The sequence below is a fragment of the Cebus imitator genome, unplaced genomic scaffold, assembly GCF_001604975.1.
Source record: "Cebus imitator isolate Cc_AM_T3 unplaced genomic scaffold, Cebus_imitator-1.0 Scaffold48, whole genome shotgun sequence".
In the NCBI taxonomy this organism is placed as follows: domain Eukaryota; kingdom Metazoa; phylum Chordata; class Mammalia; order Primates; family Cebidae; genus Cebus; species Cebus imitator.
This window is the reverse complement of record NW_016107363.1, coordinates 6805905-6824030: the sequence shown is the minus strand read 5'-3', so window position 1 is coordinate 6824030 and position 18126 is coordinate 6805905. Positions and strand designations below refer to the sequence as shown.

The 18126-nt window shown below is 47.9% G+C and overlaps 1 protein-coding gene across 8 annotated transcripts in view; it reads left to right on the top strand.

Moving 5' to 3' along the window:
- The window catches only part of FLNB (filamin B), a 171121-nt gene that overhangs the window by 112947 nt on the left and 40048 nt on the right, over positions 1-18126 (top strand). For 5 of the 8 annotated variants that reach the window (XR_005200039.1, XM_037738093.1, XM_037738092.1 and 2 more), the window contains exons 19-27: positions 3340-3457; positions 5698-5960; positions 7236-7833; positions 8458-8631; positions 9706-9868; positions 10702-10862; positions 14771-14938; positions 15964-16056; positions 16888-17011. Coding sequence is in view for 7 of the 8 variants with exons in the window: in XM_037738093.1 (XP_037594021.1) it covers positions 3340-3457; positions 5698-5960; positions 7236-7833; positions 8458-8631; positions 9706-9868; positions 10702-10862; positions 14771-14938; positions 15964-16056; positions 16888-17011 (1862 nt within the window). In the remaining variant the exon portion in view is untranslated. The remainder of the gene's footprint in view (positions 1-3339; positions 3458-5697; positions 5961-7235; positions 7834-8457; positions 8632-9705; positions 9869-10701; positions 10863-14770; positions 14939-15963; positions 16057-16887; positions 17012-18126) is intronic. The other 3 variants (XM_017527456.2, XM_017527458.2, XM_017527457.2) reach the window with 1 other exon arrangement.

The following is an 18126-nucleotide window of genomic DNA, read 5'->3' as shown; positions in this document are numbered from 1 at the left end:
TGGCTGAACCATTAGAAAGTCAGTTGCAGATATCAGGACAGGGCCAGGGTTTGACCTGCATCCTTGGAAAGGACGATGTAGAACCCAGTACCCTGGATGTCCCCTGCTGCTGGTTGAGGCAGAAGCAGAGATTAGGGGCCTAGGTCTGATTTTGTCCCCTTTGAAGTGATGCCGGAGTGGGAGGCTCCTTACTTCAGGGTTACCCCAGGGTCACATTCATCTAGTTCTCTGATAGTAGCAGGCTTGAGAACTGCTGCCACGCTGAGTGCCCACTTAGGGCTGTGTGTCCGGATGCTCCCGTGATGCGTTCTGGGAGCCTGGTGGGCCTTGGTGTCAGTTGTTGCCTTCAGTGTGAATGACTTGCAGAGTGACTCTAGGGTCCTTCTTATTGTTTGCTGTTTAGAGCTGGGTTTGTTGTTTCATTATTTGGGCAACCTGCAATACTGCATATTTTTCTACGGCAAAGAAAATATTCAGTCTCTCCTTGGATTCTGAGTTTCCTTCCCACCCCCACTTCCAGCCTGGATCCTGGCCCTATGAGTGCTTGGTATGGGTGAATAAATGACATGGTGCCTGGATTCACAGGCGGAGATGGCCTAAGAACGTTGTAATCTGGTAGAGGAGTGAGCTGACAGCTCTCTGTTTTCTGAAGAGCAGCTAAAAGCTCAAGATTGGGCTAAGGAAGTGTGCCCTTGGATGTGGGTCAGCCCAGAAAGCCACCCCTTGACACAGAGGAGGGAGCATGCTTTGAGAGCTGCCACCCACAGGCACACCTTCTCATGGTGGTTTTAGGGAATAACAACAGGCTGGAAATCCCCAGAAAGGCGGCAGCTTGGGCATGGGTGTGTCTTGGCCTGGGGTGGGCGCTTCCTCTAAGGAACACAGGCTGTGCCATGTGGGGAGCCGAGACCCCACCTGTGTAACCCAGGTCCCTGATGATTGCTGGTTTTGCTCCCTGACGCCTGCAGGCCTGCCACTCCACCTCCCAGAATCCCTGAGTGACAGCTTGTAGGTGCTTGCCTGCCTGGGGTGGATGAGTGATGTGGGTGGTGGCGGGTCCTGTGAGTCCCTGTGAGGATGCAAGGTCAGAGCTCATTTTGCCTTAAAGGAGTGGACTTTTGGAGCTGAGGCTTGAGGACGCACCCAAAGGTCAAAGACTCGATTTTCTAGAAGAGAAGTAAATTCCCGGAGGACTTTTTTTTGTCTTCTCTTCTTTTGGCTGTGGGTGGCCTCAAGCAGCTTAAATTTCTCACCCCAGGTTCCCCCGGGCAGAGTAGTTTGAGAAGCTGGTGGTAATGTCTCCATTACATGCTGTGCTGGGAGCCACTAGGAATGGGGACAACTCCACGTGCTACTCTGGCACCTTTAGGAGTCCCTGTGAGCTCACAGACCCTCACAGGGTAACAGTCTCTACCTTGAAATGTTCTTGACATGGTGGTCCTGGCTGCTCCTGGAGGGCTCTGGAAGAGATGAGATGGCTTTCTCAGTCCCGTCCTCTTCTGAGCTATCTGGTCAATGTCTTGTGTATGTGTATTCTGAAGAATAAGATTCAGGTTTCAGAAGCACGTAGAGGAGAGTAAAGCTGCTTCACAGCCGGTAAAGCTGTGGTGAAATGCACTGGCCATCACCACTCAGCCATCCCACACTTAGCCCTGTTGGGGAATAAATTCAGTCCATTCCTTAGCTGGGGCCTCAGGGGGTGCCTTAAAATGCTGTAGGCCTTGTAGGTGTAAATCTCTGAGATTTTTTTTCCCTCCCTTTTATTAGGTTATTTAAGGTAGAGTTCATTTCCTATCTGAGTTTTTGTTTTGTTTTTGACTGGTAACAAGAGCATACTTTCTTTTATGAGATGGGTGGGCTTAACTGGAAGAGGATTTTTCTCTCTCTTTTTTAGCAGTTCAGAGAAGTAGCCAGAAAACTTTATGCGGGCGAGGGAGAAGGTATCTCCAAGACTTCTGGTTAGCCTGAAGTCTGCCTAGCGAGTCCCTGAGTTGTTAGAGTCTGTGGGGAAACAGAAGCTCGGGAAGAGCTGACACGTTGGGAATGCCACGTTGACTGAAGTAGCGAGTCAGTCTTAAGCAGTACAAGGAGGAGACCTTTCCTGCCCCTTGGCTGGCTCCCAGCTCTGTTGAATTTGACCTGTGCACATTTTACCAGAAATACTGTACACATGAGACAGGGGGCCAGTTGGTTTTGTGTGCAGTGCTTAAAAATCCTGGAAAATTAATCCTCCCTTCATTGATGCAACCAGTTTACTTTTTCTTGGCCTTTACCCCCTTCCTTATTACAAAAGGAATGTGGCAATATATACATAGGCCAAATGCTATATACCCTTTTAACACTTGATCAGCAACAGCTTTCAGCAGGCCCTGCATTCCAGCCAGGCCACTGGATTCTTGGGGGGAACTCATCTCTCCCTCCCACTTTCCTGTTACATTACGCCTGGTCGATTGAGGTGAAGGGGATCTTGATCTATTGAGACAGCCATGAGCTTTCTTGGAGAGTCAGTTTGGAGCGGGGGAACTTGGCCAACCATGGAGAGAGGAAGCCAGCTGTGTGACAGTCTGGAACCGGCCAGAGGAGACAAACAGCGCACACATGGCCATTCCATGTCACACTGCCACCCTGGCGGCTAGTGAGGGGGCCTGCCAACCCCGCAAGCACCGTCTGCCTTCACACTTGCAACTTGATTTTTTTCACATAGAAATGGAGGTTCAGACACTGTGCGGTGGTCTTAGCACAGGTCTAGCTGAACTCTCACAAATCCCTTTTGCAGCCTGGGGGCCTGAAACTGATTCCCAGGACAGAAATGGTTCTGTTTGATTAGAGGCCCCAGACCCAGCTGCTGTACCTGTGGCTGGCATTGGGTATGCTGATGGGGAGGTGGTGTGGCAGAGCAGCTAGGACGGAGGTTTGGGGGCCATGGGATGAGGCCTGGCTTTCACCTTACCAAGGTGTGTGACTTGGGGCACATTCCTTTACCAGTCCGAGCCATAGTTTCCTCTCCTGAAAAAATCAGGTGACAGTAGGAACTACCCTTTAGGATGGTTTGGATCTTGAATTGAGGAAATACGTAAAAGCACGTAACACGGCATTTGATGTGCAGAAAATGCTCATTAAGTTGCCTTGTTATTATTAGCTGTTCTTATGTGATCTGATTTTTCTGTTATTCTCGCCTTGTGGTCAAAAGCTGAAAGACATCGATCTAAGATACTTATACATTGACTGGAATCGAGTCTCCTCTGTCTGTGGCAAGAGTGAGGGATCTGGAGGGGAGTTTAAATATCAAGTTAGCATGTTGGTACCCAAAGGTAAACTAGATTTTCTCTATTGTTCCAGGGTAACATGCAGGTTCTGGTGACTTATGGTGGCGATCCCATCCCTAAAAGCCCTTTCACTGTGGGTGTTGCCGCACCGCTGGATCTGAGCAAGATAAAACTCAATGGGCTGGAAAACAGTAAGTGCCTGAATGGAGGGCAGATGGGTTGTTGATGAGCACCCAACAGCGTGGCTGCTGGTTAGATTTTCTTCAAAAGATGGAATTCGCAGAGAAGCAAATTCTACATTAAGAGACTTTGCAGTTGCACAGACTTTGGTTTGAATTAGGGCCGTGCTGTGAAGTAACTGTGACTGTGTCTGCCCCTTAGCCTCACCGAGACTCAGCTTTCTCATTTGTACAGTTGGGGGGGTTGGCGGGGAGAGCTTTGAGAAGATCCTTGGGAATATTGTGAAAATTATATGAGCTAATGGTTCAGAGGCTGGCACATAGTCAGCCCTCAGTAACTGCTGGCATTGCAGTAGGAAGTTTTCATTAAAAAGAATTTGGGCCACGTCACTTTCTGATGAGTTTCTAACTGTGCCAGCTATCCTTGGCAACTGAATCCACATTAAGGTCGTGAGTCAGGCATAAAAGCCAAGTCCCTGGCACTCAGAAGTCACTACCATCATGCCTCTGCCCCATCCCCATTCCTTCAGCTTGTTAGGGATTTTAGTAATATAAGCTCATTTTGCTTTTAAATTTTCTAATTTTTTTACTAGGAAAAATTTCAAGCACAGAAAAGGAAAGAGAATATTAAAACATGAACACTGATGTACTTACCACTCAGCTTCAGATGTTCAGCACATCCTCATAAAACAATTTTTTATACAAGTGAAAATAAAGGCATTTTTCATCTAAAAAAATTATAGTGAAGGGGTAATTCCACTTTGACCCTCACCTCTTCTGCTCACTAGGGTTAACCAAAGTTGTCAATTCAGTTTCCGTTCTTCCAGATCTCGCTGTGTCTATACGTAGAGATGTGCCCTTGGAAAACGTTTGGCTGTACTTACTTTGCATTAAAGTTAGCCTGCTGTATAAACCTGTGTCTTCAGCCTGCCTTCTGACAGTGCATCTCGGGAATCATTCACTCCTGCATCCTTTCCTTTGGTGTTCACGGCTGAGTGCCCCAGACTGAATGCACCTCAGGGCTCACTTTCACCTGGTTTCAGGCTTACTGAGGCAGGGCCAAATGCATACCCCCAGGATGGGGCCTCCTGTGTCCACCTGTGGGGGTTTCTCCAGGGTACTGGCAGTGCCATCGGTGAGCATATTCCTTTACTTGTGACCCAAATGCACAACTTGTGACCAAGGCCGGCTTCCAGTTGCGGAGATCCAAAGCGAGAGCTTGCTGTTGGCTTTTGTGGCTGGGCAGCCAGCTCTGGGTGTGTGACCGTTCACTGCCCAACCCTGTCATGTGTCCCCTTGTCACTCCTTTCCCTGAGACATTGAGAGCTTTGACTCCAGAACAGGAAAAGCAGGATGCCAATTAGGAAAGCTTCTTTTCCTTTGGGAGGTAGCGATCTGGGACCTCCTTGCTTGTGGTTCGGCAGTGTCCATCTTGCCAGGCCCTGTGTTGCTTCAGAGTCAAGGTTCTCTGGGTTGTGGTGGGGGCCCTGTGTTCCCAGTGCTTTTGTTTTGGGTAAAGTCCTTTCCCTGTTTTTGTCTAATCTAATGCTTGGGTTTCCTGCAGCCTTGCTTTGCAGAGACCTTTTGGAAACCATCATGGCACAGTCAGTTCTCAGCACTTGCTTCGATGGCCTTGCATTTGGCAGCTCTGGGACTTTTGCTCTCGTGAGGGGGAGGGGTGCCTATTAGATGGAGTTGGCTGCCAAGAATTAGTAAATAAAGCATTGACTTATGGGGGTGTTTGAATATAAAGTTAACACCAAAAATAAGTAAACAAGAGAAGAAAGTGTCAGATTACAGCTTTCTGGTCAGCAAAGATTGTGGAGTCAGGTAAATTTCACTTTGAGTCCCAGCTTGGCAGCCTGCTGCATATGTCACCCTGGACAAGTTACTTAACCTCTCTGAGCGTCAGTTTCCCCTTCTGTTAAAGCCAGTGGTTAATAATAAATACCACATAGGATTGTGGTGAAAATTAAGACAATGTAGCATATTTGTGCTTGGCATATAAAATACATTCAGTAAATGATAGCCGTTATCCCTGTCATCACTAATGGATTATTGTGCCTACACGGGCTGTTACTGAGGCTGAGATGCTGATGATACTTACTCAGCTTTGCCACTTGTCCTCTGCAGCAGCTGTTGCTTGTGGTAGAGGCTCAGAAAAGTCCCGTGTCCAAATAACCCTTGCTTCTGTGCTGCTGCCGCTGCTGAAAATGGTAAGCTCTTCACCTCAGCTTGTGTTTCTTTTCCAGGGGTGGAAGTTGGGAAGGATCAGGAGTTCACCATTGATACCAGGGGAGCAGGAGGCCAGGGGAAGCTGGATGTGACAATCCTCAGCCCGTCTCGGAAGGTCGTGCCATGCCTAGTGACACCTGTGACGGGCCGGGAGAGCAGCACGGCCAAGTTCATCCCTCGGGAGGAGGGGCTCTACGCTGTAGATGTGACCTACGATGGACACCCCGTGCCCGGGAGCCCCTATGCAGTAGAGGCCTCGCTGCCACCAGATCCCACCAAGGTCAGCTTTTGCTTTTGTCCCAGGACTCATTGTTGTCAAACATGACACCATAGTGCCTCTCTGCTTCTTCCTGGCAAGGACCTTTTGAAAATTGCTTTGTGATGAAAGTCTTCACAATTCACTGTGAAAAGTCCCCTGGGCAGGTGGGTCCACAACCCTGCTCCTCCTCTTGCTCTCTGACTACAAGACTTTGGTGAGGGGCACCCTGTTCCTGAGTCTTCTTTCTTCGCTTGTTAGCATAATCACAATCCTCACTACAAAACCAGCCTGTAAGGGGTAGGTGAGATAGCAAACGCTGAGGCTTCTGCCCAGCACCCAGCACACAGACAGAGCTCACCCTACCGAAGCTAGAATCATGTAATATAAAAATAAATTATTCTTGGCTGGGCGTGGTAGCTCACGCCTGTAATCGTTGCACTTAGGGAGGCCGAGATGGATGGATTACCTGAGGTCAGGAGTTCGAGACCAACCTGGCCAACATGGTGAAACCCCATCTCTGCTAAAAATACAAAGATTAGCTGGGCGTGGTGGCACATGCCTGTAATCCCAGCTACTTGGGAGGCTGAGACAGGAGAATCTCTTTAACCTGGGGGGCAGAGGTTACAGTGAGCTGAGATTGCGCCTTTGCACTCTAGTCCAGGCAACAGAGCAAGACTCTGTCTCCAAAAAAAAAAAAAAGAAAAGGTCATCATCATTTCTTCATAGTAATTCTCTGACTCAAGAGGTTTTAGAAGAATCAAGTGGTCTCAGTGGTATGAATCCTATGAAAGTGTCTTATTTGTTGAATAAGAGACAAAAGCCTCATTCCTCCCTCTTTTTTAAAAAGTTTAGTTTTTTTTAATTATGCAGAATTTGTTGAGCAAAGTGCAGCAGCCCAAGCCACAGCCAAGTCCACAAGAGCCCTTCCGTTTGCCCTCAACCTGGGATCTCACGTATGTTTGCTGGAATGGATGTTATGTCTCGAAGCCCAGGCCTGTGATTTAGAAGGGTTAGGTGTGGCAGGAGAGAGGAGAGCCTTGGAGGGCTCCTCCTGCTCCTGCTGCTCGAGGACCATGCCTCTCTCCTGTGCCTTTTCGCTGGTCATTGAGTTCTGAGGCATTTGCTGCATTGACTGTTGTGGCTGTAACTCATATGCATGTGTGACACGTGAAGCCCCAAGAGAAGGGCTGCCTGGCTATGATGTACTTCCATGCTGATGACATGCATGGATGTTGAAAGCAGTGCTGGCTGAGCAGTGATCTCAGTGGAGTTTGACTTTATTCTTTGCTCAAATAGGTGAAGGCCCATGGTCCCGGCCTCAAAGGCGGTCTCGTGGGCAAGCCTGCCGAGTTCACCATCGACACCAAAGGAGCTGGGACTGGAGGTCTGGGCCTAACGGTGGAAGGTCCTTGCGAGGCCAAAATCGAATGCTCTGACAATGGCGACGGGACCTGCTCCGTCTCTTATCTTCCCACAAAACCCGGGGAATACTTCGTCAACATCCTCTTTGAAGAAGTACACATACCTGGGTCTCCCTTCAAAGCTGACATTGAAATGCCTTTTGACCCCTCTAAAGTCGTGGCATCGGGACCAGGTCTCGAGCATGGAAAGGTGGGTGAAGCCGGGCTCCTTAGCGTCGACTGCTCAGAAGCAGGGCCGGGGGCCCTGGACCTGGAAGCCATCTCAGACTCGGGAACAAAAGCCGAAGTCAGTATTCAGAACAACAAAGATGGCACCTATGCTGTAACCTACGTGCCTCTGACAGCCGGCATGTACACGCTGACCATGAAATATGGTGGCGAACTTGTGCCACACTTCCCCACCCGTGTCAAGGTGGAGCCCGCCGTGGACACCAGCAGGATCAAAGTCTTTGGACCAGGAATAGAAGGGAAAGGTGGGTTTCCTTATTTAAAAAAAAAAAAAAAAAAAAAAAAAGACAAGCTGGGACTTAAGGGCTGCCTGAAATTTGGAGTTGCAAACTCAGCCACCTGCAGGGGCCAGGTGACATACAAGGCGGTGCTCATCTGTGCCTTCTGGTTGGGGGGCCCTGGTGAAGTTTGAGTACATGGCATTTCTGGGGGCCGTGCTACTGACCAACCCCTTTTTTCTGTTTCTCCATGGGAAACAGGACCTAGCCTTGTCAGCAGAATTTCTAGTTTTTCGGGCAAAGCCGGAAGTCTTGATTTTTCTCTGGAAACTCAATATGCAGCATGTTGGCATTTAATTGGAAAGAAGTTTAAAATGTGTTGGCTTACACTCGCATGCTACACGGCACGTTTATCTTCAACCTTTAACCTGTCCTGGAGCCATTGGTGTGAGCAGTCGTATTGTCACTTAGCCATGGCTACTCTGGAAGGGACTTCTTTCGGGAGGGAGGAGGGGGGTTAATATTCTTGATTTGAGAGTTAGAAAAACCAGCTTTTCACTGTTACTGAAATTAGACTTGATGTGTTCTGAAGGGGTTCGCTCCTGGGCCTGGGGTGCTGGCAGCAGTGTTAGCTGTGTGATTGCTCTGCAGATGTGTTCCGGGAAGCGACCACCGACTTCACAGTTGATTCTCGGCCGCTGACCCAGGTTGGAGGTGACCACATCAAGGCCCACATTGCCAACCCCTCGGGGGCCTCCACCGAGTGCTTTGTCACAGACAATGCTGATGGGACCTACCAGGTGGAATACACACCCTTTGAGAAAGGTGAGCTGCCCTGTCCTTGGACTGGACCCTCATTCAGAGCTGTCCTTGATCGTTTCCTCCTGATGGCTGGTACTGACCCCTGACCCGTGTGCTAGGCCTGTCTCAGCAGAGCCACATGCAGAGTGACAGAGCGGAAGTCAGCCTCCACAGCAGTCACTGGCCCACTCAGTGGCTGGCTTGTTGACCTTATATAATAGGTGGGCTGGGCTTAGCCTCAGTCTCACCTCAGCAGGTTATGGGGTCATGTCATGGCATGTTGCTTATTTGTGCCAGTATTCTTTGTGTAGGAATTTCTTTCTTCTTGAGTGTTGGGAATTATTTTAAAAAATTCAATAAATAGAAAAGCAGAAAGAAAAAAAATGCAGGTGCCATGTATCTCCACTACCTGGAGCTGTGAAGCCTGCAATGTTCTGGTATAGATATTTTCAGTCTTCTCATGGAGGTGTGCTTCTTCTGTTTCATGGGTTTCTCTTTTTCTTTTCGTTAATGGCTGCATGGTGTTCTCCCAAATGAGGGTAGCCTGTTTAGGATAACTGACGAGTATTTGCTTGGTTGGAGTGGAGAGGCTTACATGACTGCAAATAGACAGTGTATGTTATTTAAAAGTCATATCATTTATTGTGGGTTTGTTTTGTTGTTTTTTTGAAACAGGGTCTCACTCTGTCACCTAGGCTGGAGTGCAGTGGCATGATCATGGTTCATTGCAGCCTTGACCTCCTAGGCTTAAATGATCCTCTTGTCTCATCCCCCTGAGGTGCTGGAACTGCAGGCATGCACCACCATACCCAGCTAATTTTTGTGTTTTTTGTAGAGATGGGGTCTCACCATGTTGCCCAGGCTGGTCTTGAACTCCTGGACTCAAGCGATCTGCCCACCTTGACCTCCCAGAGTGCTGGGATTATAGGTGTGAGCCACCGTGCTCGGCCCCATTACTGTGTTTTTAACCCCCTTTTCCAAATAATCTAGTATAGCATGCAGACTTGAATGTTAGATAAAACTCTGAAGTAGAAAATCATTTCTCACAAATAGGGGATTTTTATGCAAATATGTGTTTCTGTTTGTTGTTTCGAACAGGTCTCCATGTAGTGGAGGTGACATATGATGACGTGCCTATCCCAAACAGTCCCTTCAAGGTGGCTGTCACTGAAGGCTGCCAGCCATCTAGGGTGCAAGCCCAAGGACCGGGATTGAAAGAGGCCTTTACCAACAAGCCCAATGTCTTCACTGTGGTTACCAGGTAGGTAAGGCCCTACATTTGGTGTCTTCAATCTCACTTTTATGGCTAGATTCTACATATGTGTCATAGTCTCCTATCTTTTGATAAGATGCATTTTTATTTTTATAATGTATATTTCATTTACATAGAAAGACCAAGTATACCTAAAAAAACATACCAAAGCACTTGATAATGGTCATAAAACTATTTAGCAAACTGGGACTAAATCAAACTCTATAACTTGATAGTGCAAAAATTTGTAGCCAACCTCACGTTTTTATTAAAATTGGTTGTAAGGCATATGCCTGCATTGTACTTGCAGTCCTAGCCAGTGCAATTAGGTAAGAAAAATAGGCTGGGCCTGGTGGCTCACACCTGTAATCCCAGCACTTCTGGGATGATTGCTTGAGACCAGCAGTTTGTGACCAGCTTGGCCAACATGGCAAAACCCTGTCCCTACAAGAAATATAAAAGTTAGCCGGGCTTGGTAATGAATGCCTATAATCCCAGCCACTACTTGGGAGGCTGAGGCATGCAAATTGCTTGAACCCAAGAGGCATAGGTTGCAGTGAGCCGAGATCATGCCACTGCAATCCAGCCTGGGTGTTAGAGTGAGACTCTGTCTCAAAAAAAAAAAAAAAAAAGAAAAAGAAACAAAAGCATGAAAAAGGAGGAATCGGAGTGTCTTTACTTATATTACACTAATGAGAAATTCCCTATGTGAGAGTTGTATCATAGTAATTGAGTTGGGGTGGCTACATGGGACAGGGTATAAAAGGAATTTGCATGAATTTTGGCAATAAGCAGACCAGCATAAATGATGCACATTTCACCTTCTTTTCCACCCTTTCCAGAGGGGCAGGAATTGGTGGGCTTGGCATAACTGTTGAGGGACCATCAGAGTCGAAGATAAATTGCAGAGACAACAAGGATGGCAGCTGCAGTGCTGAGTACATTCCTTTTGCTCCAGGGGATTATGATGTTAATATCACATATGGAGGAGCCCACATCCCTGGTAAGCTAGTCCTCAGGGAGGACCCCAAAGAGTAACTGATTTTGCAGGAAAATGGGTTTGATTTTGCTTATCTCTCTGAGTAGGGAAAACAATCTGATATTTGTAATAGCTACAAAAGGAGAATTTTTCTTAGGGCTGCATCCCCAAGACTATCTCAACTCTCAGTAGAACTGGCAACATGGCAGAAAGCATTGGCTTCGAATTTTGACTAGAAACGGTTGTGCATGTGTCGGATGACCTAGTTCTTGATTCAGGGGAAAGCTGGTTTCTTTACAAAGTTGAGAATCTCAGGCTGGGCACAGTGGCTCACGCCTGTAATCCCCAAGCTTTGGGAGGCCAAGGCATGCAGATTGCTTGAGATCAGTAGTTTGAGACCAGCCCGGGCAACATGAAGAATCCCTGTCTTTACAAAATATACAAAAATTAGCTGGGTGTGGTGGTGTGTGCCTGTAATCCTAGCTACTGGGAGTAGGGGCTGAGATGGGAGGATGTCTGAGATGGGAGCCTGGGAGGCTGAGGTTGCAGTGAGCTGAGATTGTGCCACTGTACTCCAGCCTGGGTGACAGAGCAAGACCCTGTCTCAAAATAAAAAAGTAGAGTTGATCAAGATATGCAGATTCAAATTCTCATTTGTAATGCCTTTTGTATTTAGTGATGTAGTGTACACTCTGTGAAACAGGGTCTTTCAACTTCTGCACTATGATACTTTGGGCCAGATGATCTTCTGTGGTATGGGGCTGTCCAGTGCATTGCAGAGTTTTGTCAGCATCCTTGGCTTGTACCTGCTAGATGCCCATAGCTGACTTCTTCCCCATTCTTATTTGTGGCAACCAAAAATGTCTCTATAGCCTGCCAAGTGTCTTAAGGGACAAGATGACTCCAGGTCGAACCACTGCTCTAAAGATTCAAACAATAAATAAATATATGACTTAAGTAGTGAAGGAACCGCCCCCATTTGTTTTGTGGGGAGGACTCTCCATAGGTTCTAGATCTCTTTAGTCAAATGAAATGATGGTCACCCCCACACATTTCTATTTATTTATTATTTCACTAGCTTTTGGGATACAAGTTGTTTGTGGTCACATGGATAAATTCTAGAGTGGTGAATTCTGAGACCACCCCCTCATTTTTAAAAGGGCAGATGAGTGTGTGGTGTGGACACAAGACTAAGGACTGGGGCTGTTCCTGAGCCACTTATGCCTTGTCTCAGGTGTGGTGAGAAGAGGGCAGAACCCCACCCAGGACCCCAGGAGCAGGAAGAGCCTCGTGGGGTCTTGTTCTTCTCTCTCTGGATGATGCTGAAAGGGGAAGGGCAGGCTGAGGGGTCCGCTGCTGGGTTCTGGGTTGATTCCCAGGCAGCTGGAGTGTCCACTGACCACACGCTTTCCTGATTCCATCCCTGCTCCCTGCTTACCACGTGGAAATGTGCACACACACTCACGCTCATTCTCTTTCTCTCACATTGATCAGAAAGTATTGACATTCTACTCAGATACTCATTTAAGCCTCAAGTCATTTAAAATGGGGTGTTTCTCCTCAAACTTGTGCTTGCGGCCCATTCAGTATAGAATTTTATTATATCACTAATTCCTGTGATCATTAGTCTAGGGAATTTCAGCTATGGGTAAGACAATGTTCCTGCCCTCAGGGAGCTTACTGGCTAGGGCTTATACAACTAAAACTTGTGATGATTGCTGTGAAGAACGAGAATGGGGCTTGGTGACAGAATTGAGAGCTACAGGCTCCTTTTGGAGTTTTGTAACACTTGGATTGAGAGAGAGTTGGGCACAGGGAATGGGTAGAAGGCACAGGAGGGGTGAGGTAGTGGCTCCGACCTGGCAGGCAGCAGTGGAGATGAACATCTCCTGGTTTTTGCAGCAACAAAACTTTTTGAAAATTGGGAAAGGCTGGTGAATGCCATCAGCTTCCAAATCCCTCTTGCAGAAAGGGGTCACAGCTTGGCCCCTGTGGCCGACCTGCGAGCTCAAAGCAAATAGCCATCTTTGTGCCTAGCAACAGAAAGACAATCCTTTGTGGTTTTTCCATCAGGTATGGATGGTGCTTTTTTATGTTTCAGGCTCTCTGTTGTCTCCCAGAGCCAAATGCCAGCTTCTCTAGAACCCCAGAACTTTCCCAGGCGGAGGCATTTAGCGAAGTGTTGGTTGGTTGCCTTAATATCAGGATTCTTAGCTAAGGCAACCCATGAAGGTACTGCCAGAAACATTCAACGACCTGCTAGCTTCTAATTTGCTTTCATGGTAGTTCTGGATGCTTAAATATTAGCCCAGTTTTTCCTGGCCTGGTTCAAAGCCTGGAGTGAAGTTATTTTGAACAAAGTGTCCTGTCTTACCCATAATGGCATGTTGATTTCCTGTGGTAGGCCAGCTGTGGTCTGTTGGTGGTGGCCGCTCCCTAGCCCACTGGATTGACTGGGGTTCGCATGAGGAAGAAGGGCTGCCATGAGGGAATGGTGACATCTGTCTGGGCATGGAACAGGGCAGTGGTGGAGAATGCTTGAGGTCTGCCATCTTGGACAGTTTATCTTACCTGGGTTTGTTAGTTCTTGGCTGCTCTCATGCTGTGTCCAGACAACTTCTGGTGAAGGCTCTGACTTTGTGATTGGCCTCAGAGGTAGTCCCTTGCCGTCAGCTGTTGACATTGAAATCCTCGACTGTCACTGTCTAAAGTAAGGTACTCTTTCGTTCTTCTCACCCCAATATGGAGGCCTGTGCTTATTTACCAGGGCTAGCCATTTATTTCATGTAGCTGAAGACCTGGATGCCATTGAAACCCAGCTGTTGTTAGAAAGCCAGGGACTCTGTTCTTTATGTGTCTTGGCTATCTACCATCTCTAATTCTACGAAGTATAAACTCTCTGGGATGTAAAGCAGAGAGCCCTCTGCTTCCATGGCAGTCATTAACTTTGCCAGATACCACGGGGAGCACCAGGACTCCCATGCAAGGTGAAAGGTACATGCAGCCCCTTGGTGATGGGCGTGGTAGCCTGAGCTGTGCTGTGGTTATGCTGGGTACTGTTTCTGGGGAGGTCACCTTCCACAGAGGAGTCCATGAGTGTCCTTGGCCTGGTCCTTGTTTCTCTGTTTAGCACTTCTCTAGCAAATCCCTATCTCCTCTCCTCAACTCCTCCATGCTTCATCTTTAAAACTGACACCCTCAAGGAGTCAGAGGCCCTCAGGGTCCCCCAGGGGATCAGCCATGCAGCAGGAGCTCAGCTTACACTCAGGAAGACAGCAAGGCTTTACCACGTGGTCGGGACCGAGGAGGCTGAGTATGGTCAGAAGGTGCCAGCTGCATTGGAGGGAGAGGGGTCTGGGGGACACACAGGAGTCATTTGTGGGAGACAGGGCTGAATGGGAGCTGCAGGGCCTGCCCATCTCTCTCCAGCCCTCCGTTCTGTTCCCCCACCTCTTGGCTTCCTCCTTCAGTTCCTCCAGCAGCCTGTCTCCCCCTCACCTCCAGGCCCCTGCACGTGCTGAGGCCTCTGCTTGAAGCACCTGTCTATGTGCCCCTTTTTGTGCCGCAGCTGAGATGTTACTGGAAAGCTTCTCTGGTCTCCTGCAGATCAGGTTCATTGCCTCCTGCGTGTTCCACCTTGCACACCTCCACTATGTTATATAGGATGTTAGAGTGACTTGCGTGCCTCATCCTTCTCCTGCATTGTGTAGGTTCCTCAGGGGTGTTAACCACTCAGGATCCAGCACCAGACACAACATCTGCACGTAGTAGGTGCTCTGTGTTAATGGTTGACAACAATGAGTGGGCACATGAACAGTGCACACAGCGAGGCAGGGGGAACTGACTGGGGCCTGCATGGTGCCATTCTGGGTGTGCACAAGGCGGTCTCAAATTCCCACCTTGTGCTCAGAATCTCATGACTTCTCTTCCAGGCAGCCCCTTCAGGGTTCCTGTGAAGGATGTTGTGGACCCCAGCAAGGTCAAGATTGCCGGCCCCGGGCTGGGCTCAGGCGTCCGAGCCCGTGTCCTGCAGTCCTTCACGGTGGACAGCAGCAAGGCTGGCCTGGCTCCACTGGAAGTGAGGGTCCTGGGCCCACGAGGTAAGTATGCACCCTGCCTTCCTTCAGACATTCATCTGCCCCAGCCCGGGGCAGCCGTGACCCAGAGCAGATGCTTTGCTTTTGAGTTTGCTCATGAGCTTAAAATTAAATTTTTTAAAAAAATTCCTTTGTTTCATGTTCTAGTTAAACAGTAGAAATTCCTGCTCACAAGTAGGCAGCTTGTTATTTTTCAAGTGATCTGTCTTCCCCCTCATTTAATAATACGGCTAAAACGTCTTAGATGAAGCAGCAGTATTTGGGGTCTCATATGTAATATGGTGGCGACTGTCTCATTATGTGTTTCAGCATTTGTGAGGGGGCGGGTTGGTCTGGATGTAGCAGATGGTGGGGGTTGGAGGTGATAACTTGTTGAGATACCTTGGTGTCCATGTGGTACATGTGAGAACCTCTGGGAATGCCAGATACATGGTGGATGTGATACGTGGCTTTGTCATTGTCTTAATTCCCGAGAGAGAGAGGGTATCCTGGGGAATGGGCTTTATTGGCAATTTGGCCTGCTCTGTTGGCAGCCTGGAACTTGGGTTTGGTAAGGCTAGTGGACCATGTGGGAACAAAGCCCTGAAGTGCATGAAACTTGCCTTTTTTGGTAAGCGACCATGTTTTCTCCTCCAGCACTTAAAATGTGCCTTTCTCCCCCTTAGAGGACAGTGTGCCTCATTTCTTACATGATCTGGATTTTCCTCCCCAATGTTATGTTCTTGGATATTCACAGAAGTGGCAAATGGGGGTTTCCCTCTTTGAAGAGGAGCCTTCTCCTTCCTGGGGTTCAGCAGGAGGTTATGCCCTTTGAAGCTCAGGGCAGAAGTGGGTTAGGGGAAATGAGGTCATGGGGCTGGGATTGCATGCTGTGAAGCTACTGAGCTTCAGGACTTGCATGTGTTTGCGTTCATGTATGTGTCCCTGTGTATGTGTGAATGAGAGAGGGAGAAAAGAAAGAGAGAAGCTTTACTTGGATATCTGCCTGTATTATGAAGGACTCTCAAATAACAGCCTTTTGATTTTAGCTGATGAAACGGATTCCCAGTCATGGCGCAGCCCCTTGAAAGCCCTTTCAGAGTTCTTTAAAGGTGACCCGAAGGGTGACTTTAATGAGACAGGTTTGCATTTTCCCATAGCTGCTGAATTATATAACCCAAATGCTTCTTGCTGGCCTCACTTTAAAATTGGCTTGCACCTGCCTCATCTGCTTTGCTTAATGAGCATGCCATGCTTTGATCAACCTACCCGGGAGTTGACCCATCCTTGACTCTCACGTTGGGAGCTGGGATCTGGACTCTGCAACCCAATGCATGCCTTGATTATGTTTTAGTGTAATCTCAAATATCCTCCTTGATTATGTTTTAGCATAATCTCTAACATCCTCCTCTAACAGGCTTCACCTTGAGGGTCCCCTTCCCCCGTGAGATCGGCACCCTTACCTGCCCTGTACCTATGCCCCAGCATGCTGGTCCCACAGTGGTCTTTGCCCAAAAGTGGCCACAAGCCTTGACTGACTGCCCATTGGTTAATTTTTGCTCTTCAGAGTTCTGAACCCTTTGGCAGTGTCTCAGCTGTGGAGTAAAATTGCCACATCCTAAAGCATGCCTAACCAGCTTGAAAGCTTATAGCGTGTCTGCAACACGCATCATCCACATACACCCTCTAGCAGCAAGCACAGGCGGTCTCCTTAATTATACTCTAGGGCAGACTGAGTATATGTAAGCCAACAAAAAGCCAAAGGTGTCTCTTGGGGTCATCTCTGCAACCGTGAATTGGGGATCCTGTGATTTTTTTTTTGAGGCCTATGATTATGGCTGCTTGCCTTTGTGTTACTCTTCAGTGGAAACCAATAGCTCTTGGGGATAGATGTGATCCTATTTCAAACTCAGCCAAGGGTGGAGTAAAGGTGAGGCCAGGCAGCTCCTTAAACCTCTCATCTCTGTCCTCAGGCCTGGTGGAGCCTGTGAACGTGGTGGACAATGGAGATGGCACACACACAGTAACCTACACCCCATCTCAGGAGGGACCTTACATGGTATCAGTTAAATATGCTGATGAAGAGATTCCTCGCAGGTAAGCTCCATCCATCCACCCATCCATTCCTCCATCAGTCCATCCATCTGCCCATCCATCCATCCATCCATCCATCCCTGCATCAGTCTGTCCATCTACTCATCCATTCTTCCATCAGTCCTCCCACCTACTCTTCTGTTCCTCCATCAGTTCATCCATCCACCCATCCATTCCTCTATCAGTCTATCCATCCATCTACTCATCCATTCCTCCATCAGTCCATCCATCCACCCATCCATTCCTCCCATCAGTCCATCCATCCACCCATTCATTCCTCCGTCAGTCCATCCATCTACCCATCCATTCCCCCATCAGTCCATCCATCCACCCATCCATTTCTCCATCAGTCCATTCACCCATCTGTAGAGGCAGCAAGTATTACACAGAGCCTGCACCACTTGTCACCACACACTAGCCTTGATATTTGTGGCTCCCACTCTCTCACTCCCCCAATTCCTTTTAGACATCTTTAGCTTAAAGGTGAGCTGAAATTCAGAAGCCAGAAATCCTAACCAGGTATGGTGGCATTTACCTGTAATCTCAGCTACTTGGGAGAATGAAACGGGAGGATTACCTGAGCCCGAATTTGAGGCTAGCCTCGGGCAACAGAGACCCTCCCCTGACAGCTCTTAGGAAAAAATTGTAGTAGTAGTAGTCAAGAATCATTGAAGAAATAAAGAATTTATTAGTTTATCAGAGGCTTCCTTTTGGTGAACCTGCAAGTAGTTTTCTGATTATGACAAAAAGTCTTTACCTCAGGGTTTGGTTGATAATAGCGTTTCCAGGTTTTAAATAGAAACCTTGTTCCATGTTCATATGATTACCAAAAAAATGTTACATAAACTCCTCACCTCTTAGAACAATCTCTAAGAGTTTTCTTTTCTTCTTTTTAAAAATCATGCCCCTTAAGATGAAAAACTTTCACCCATGTCCCCTAACACATATTTTATATAGGAATAAGCATGGTCGGGCACAGTGGCTCACGCCTGTAATCCAAACACTTTGGGAGGCCGAGGCGGGTGGATCATGAGGTCAACAGATTGAGACCATCCTGGCCAACATGGTGAAACCCTGTCTCTACTAAAAATACAAAAATTAGCTGGGCATGGTGGTGC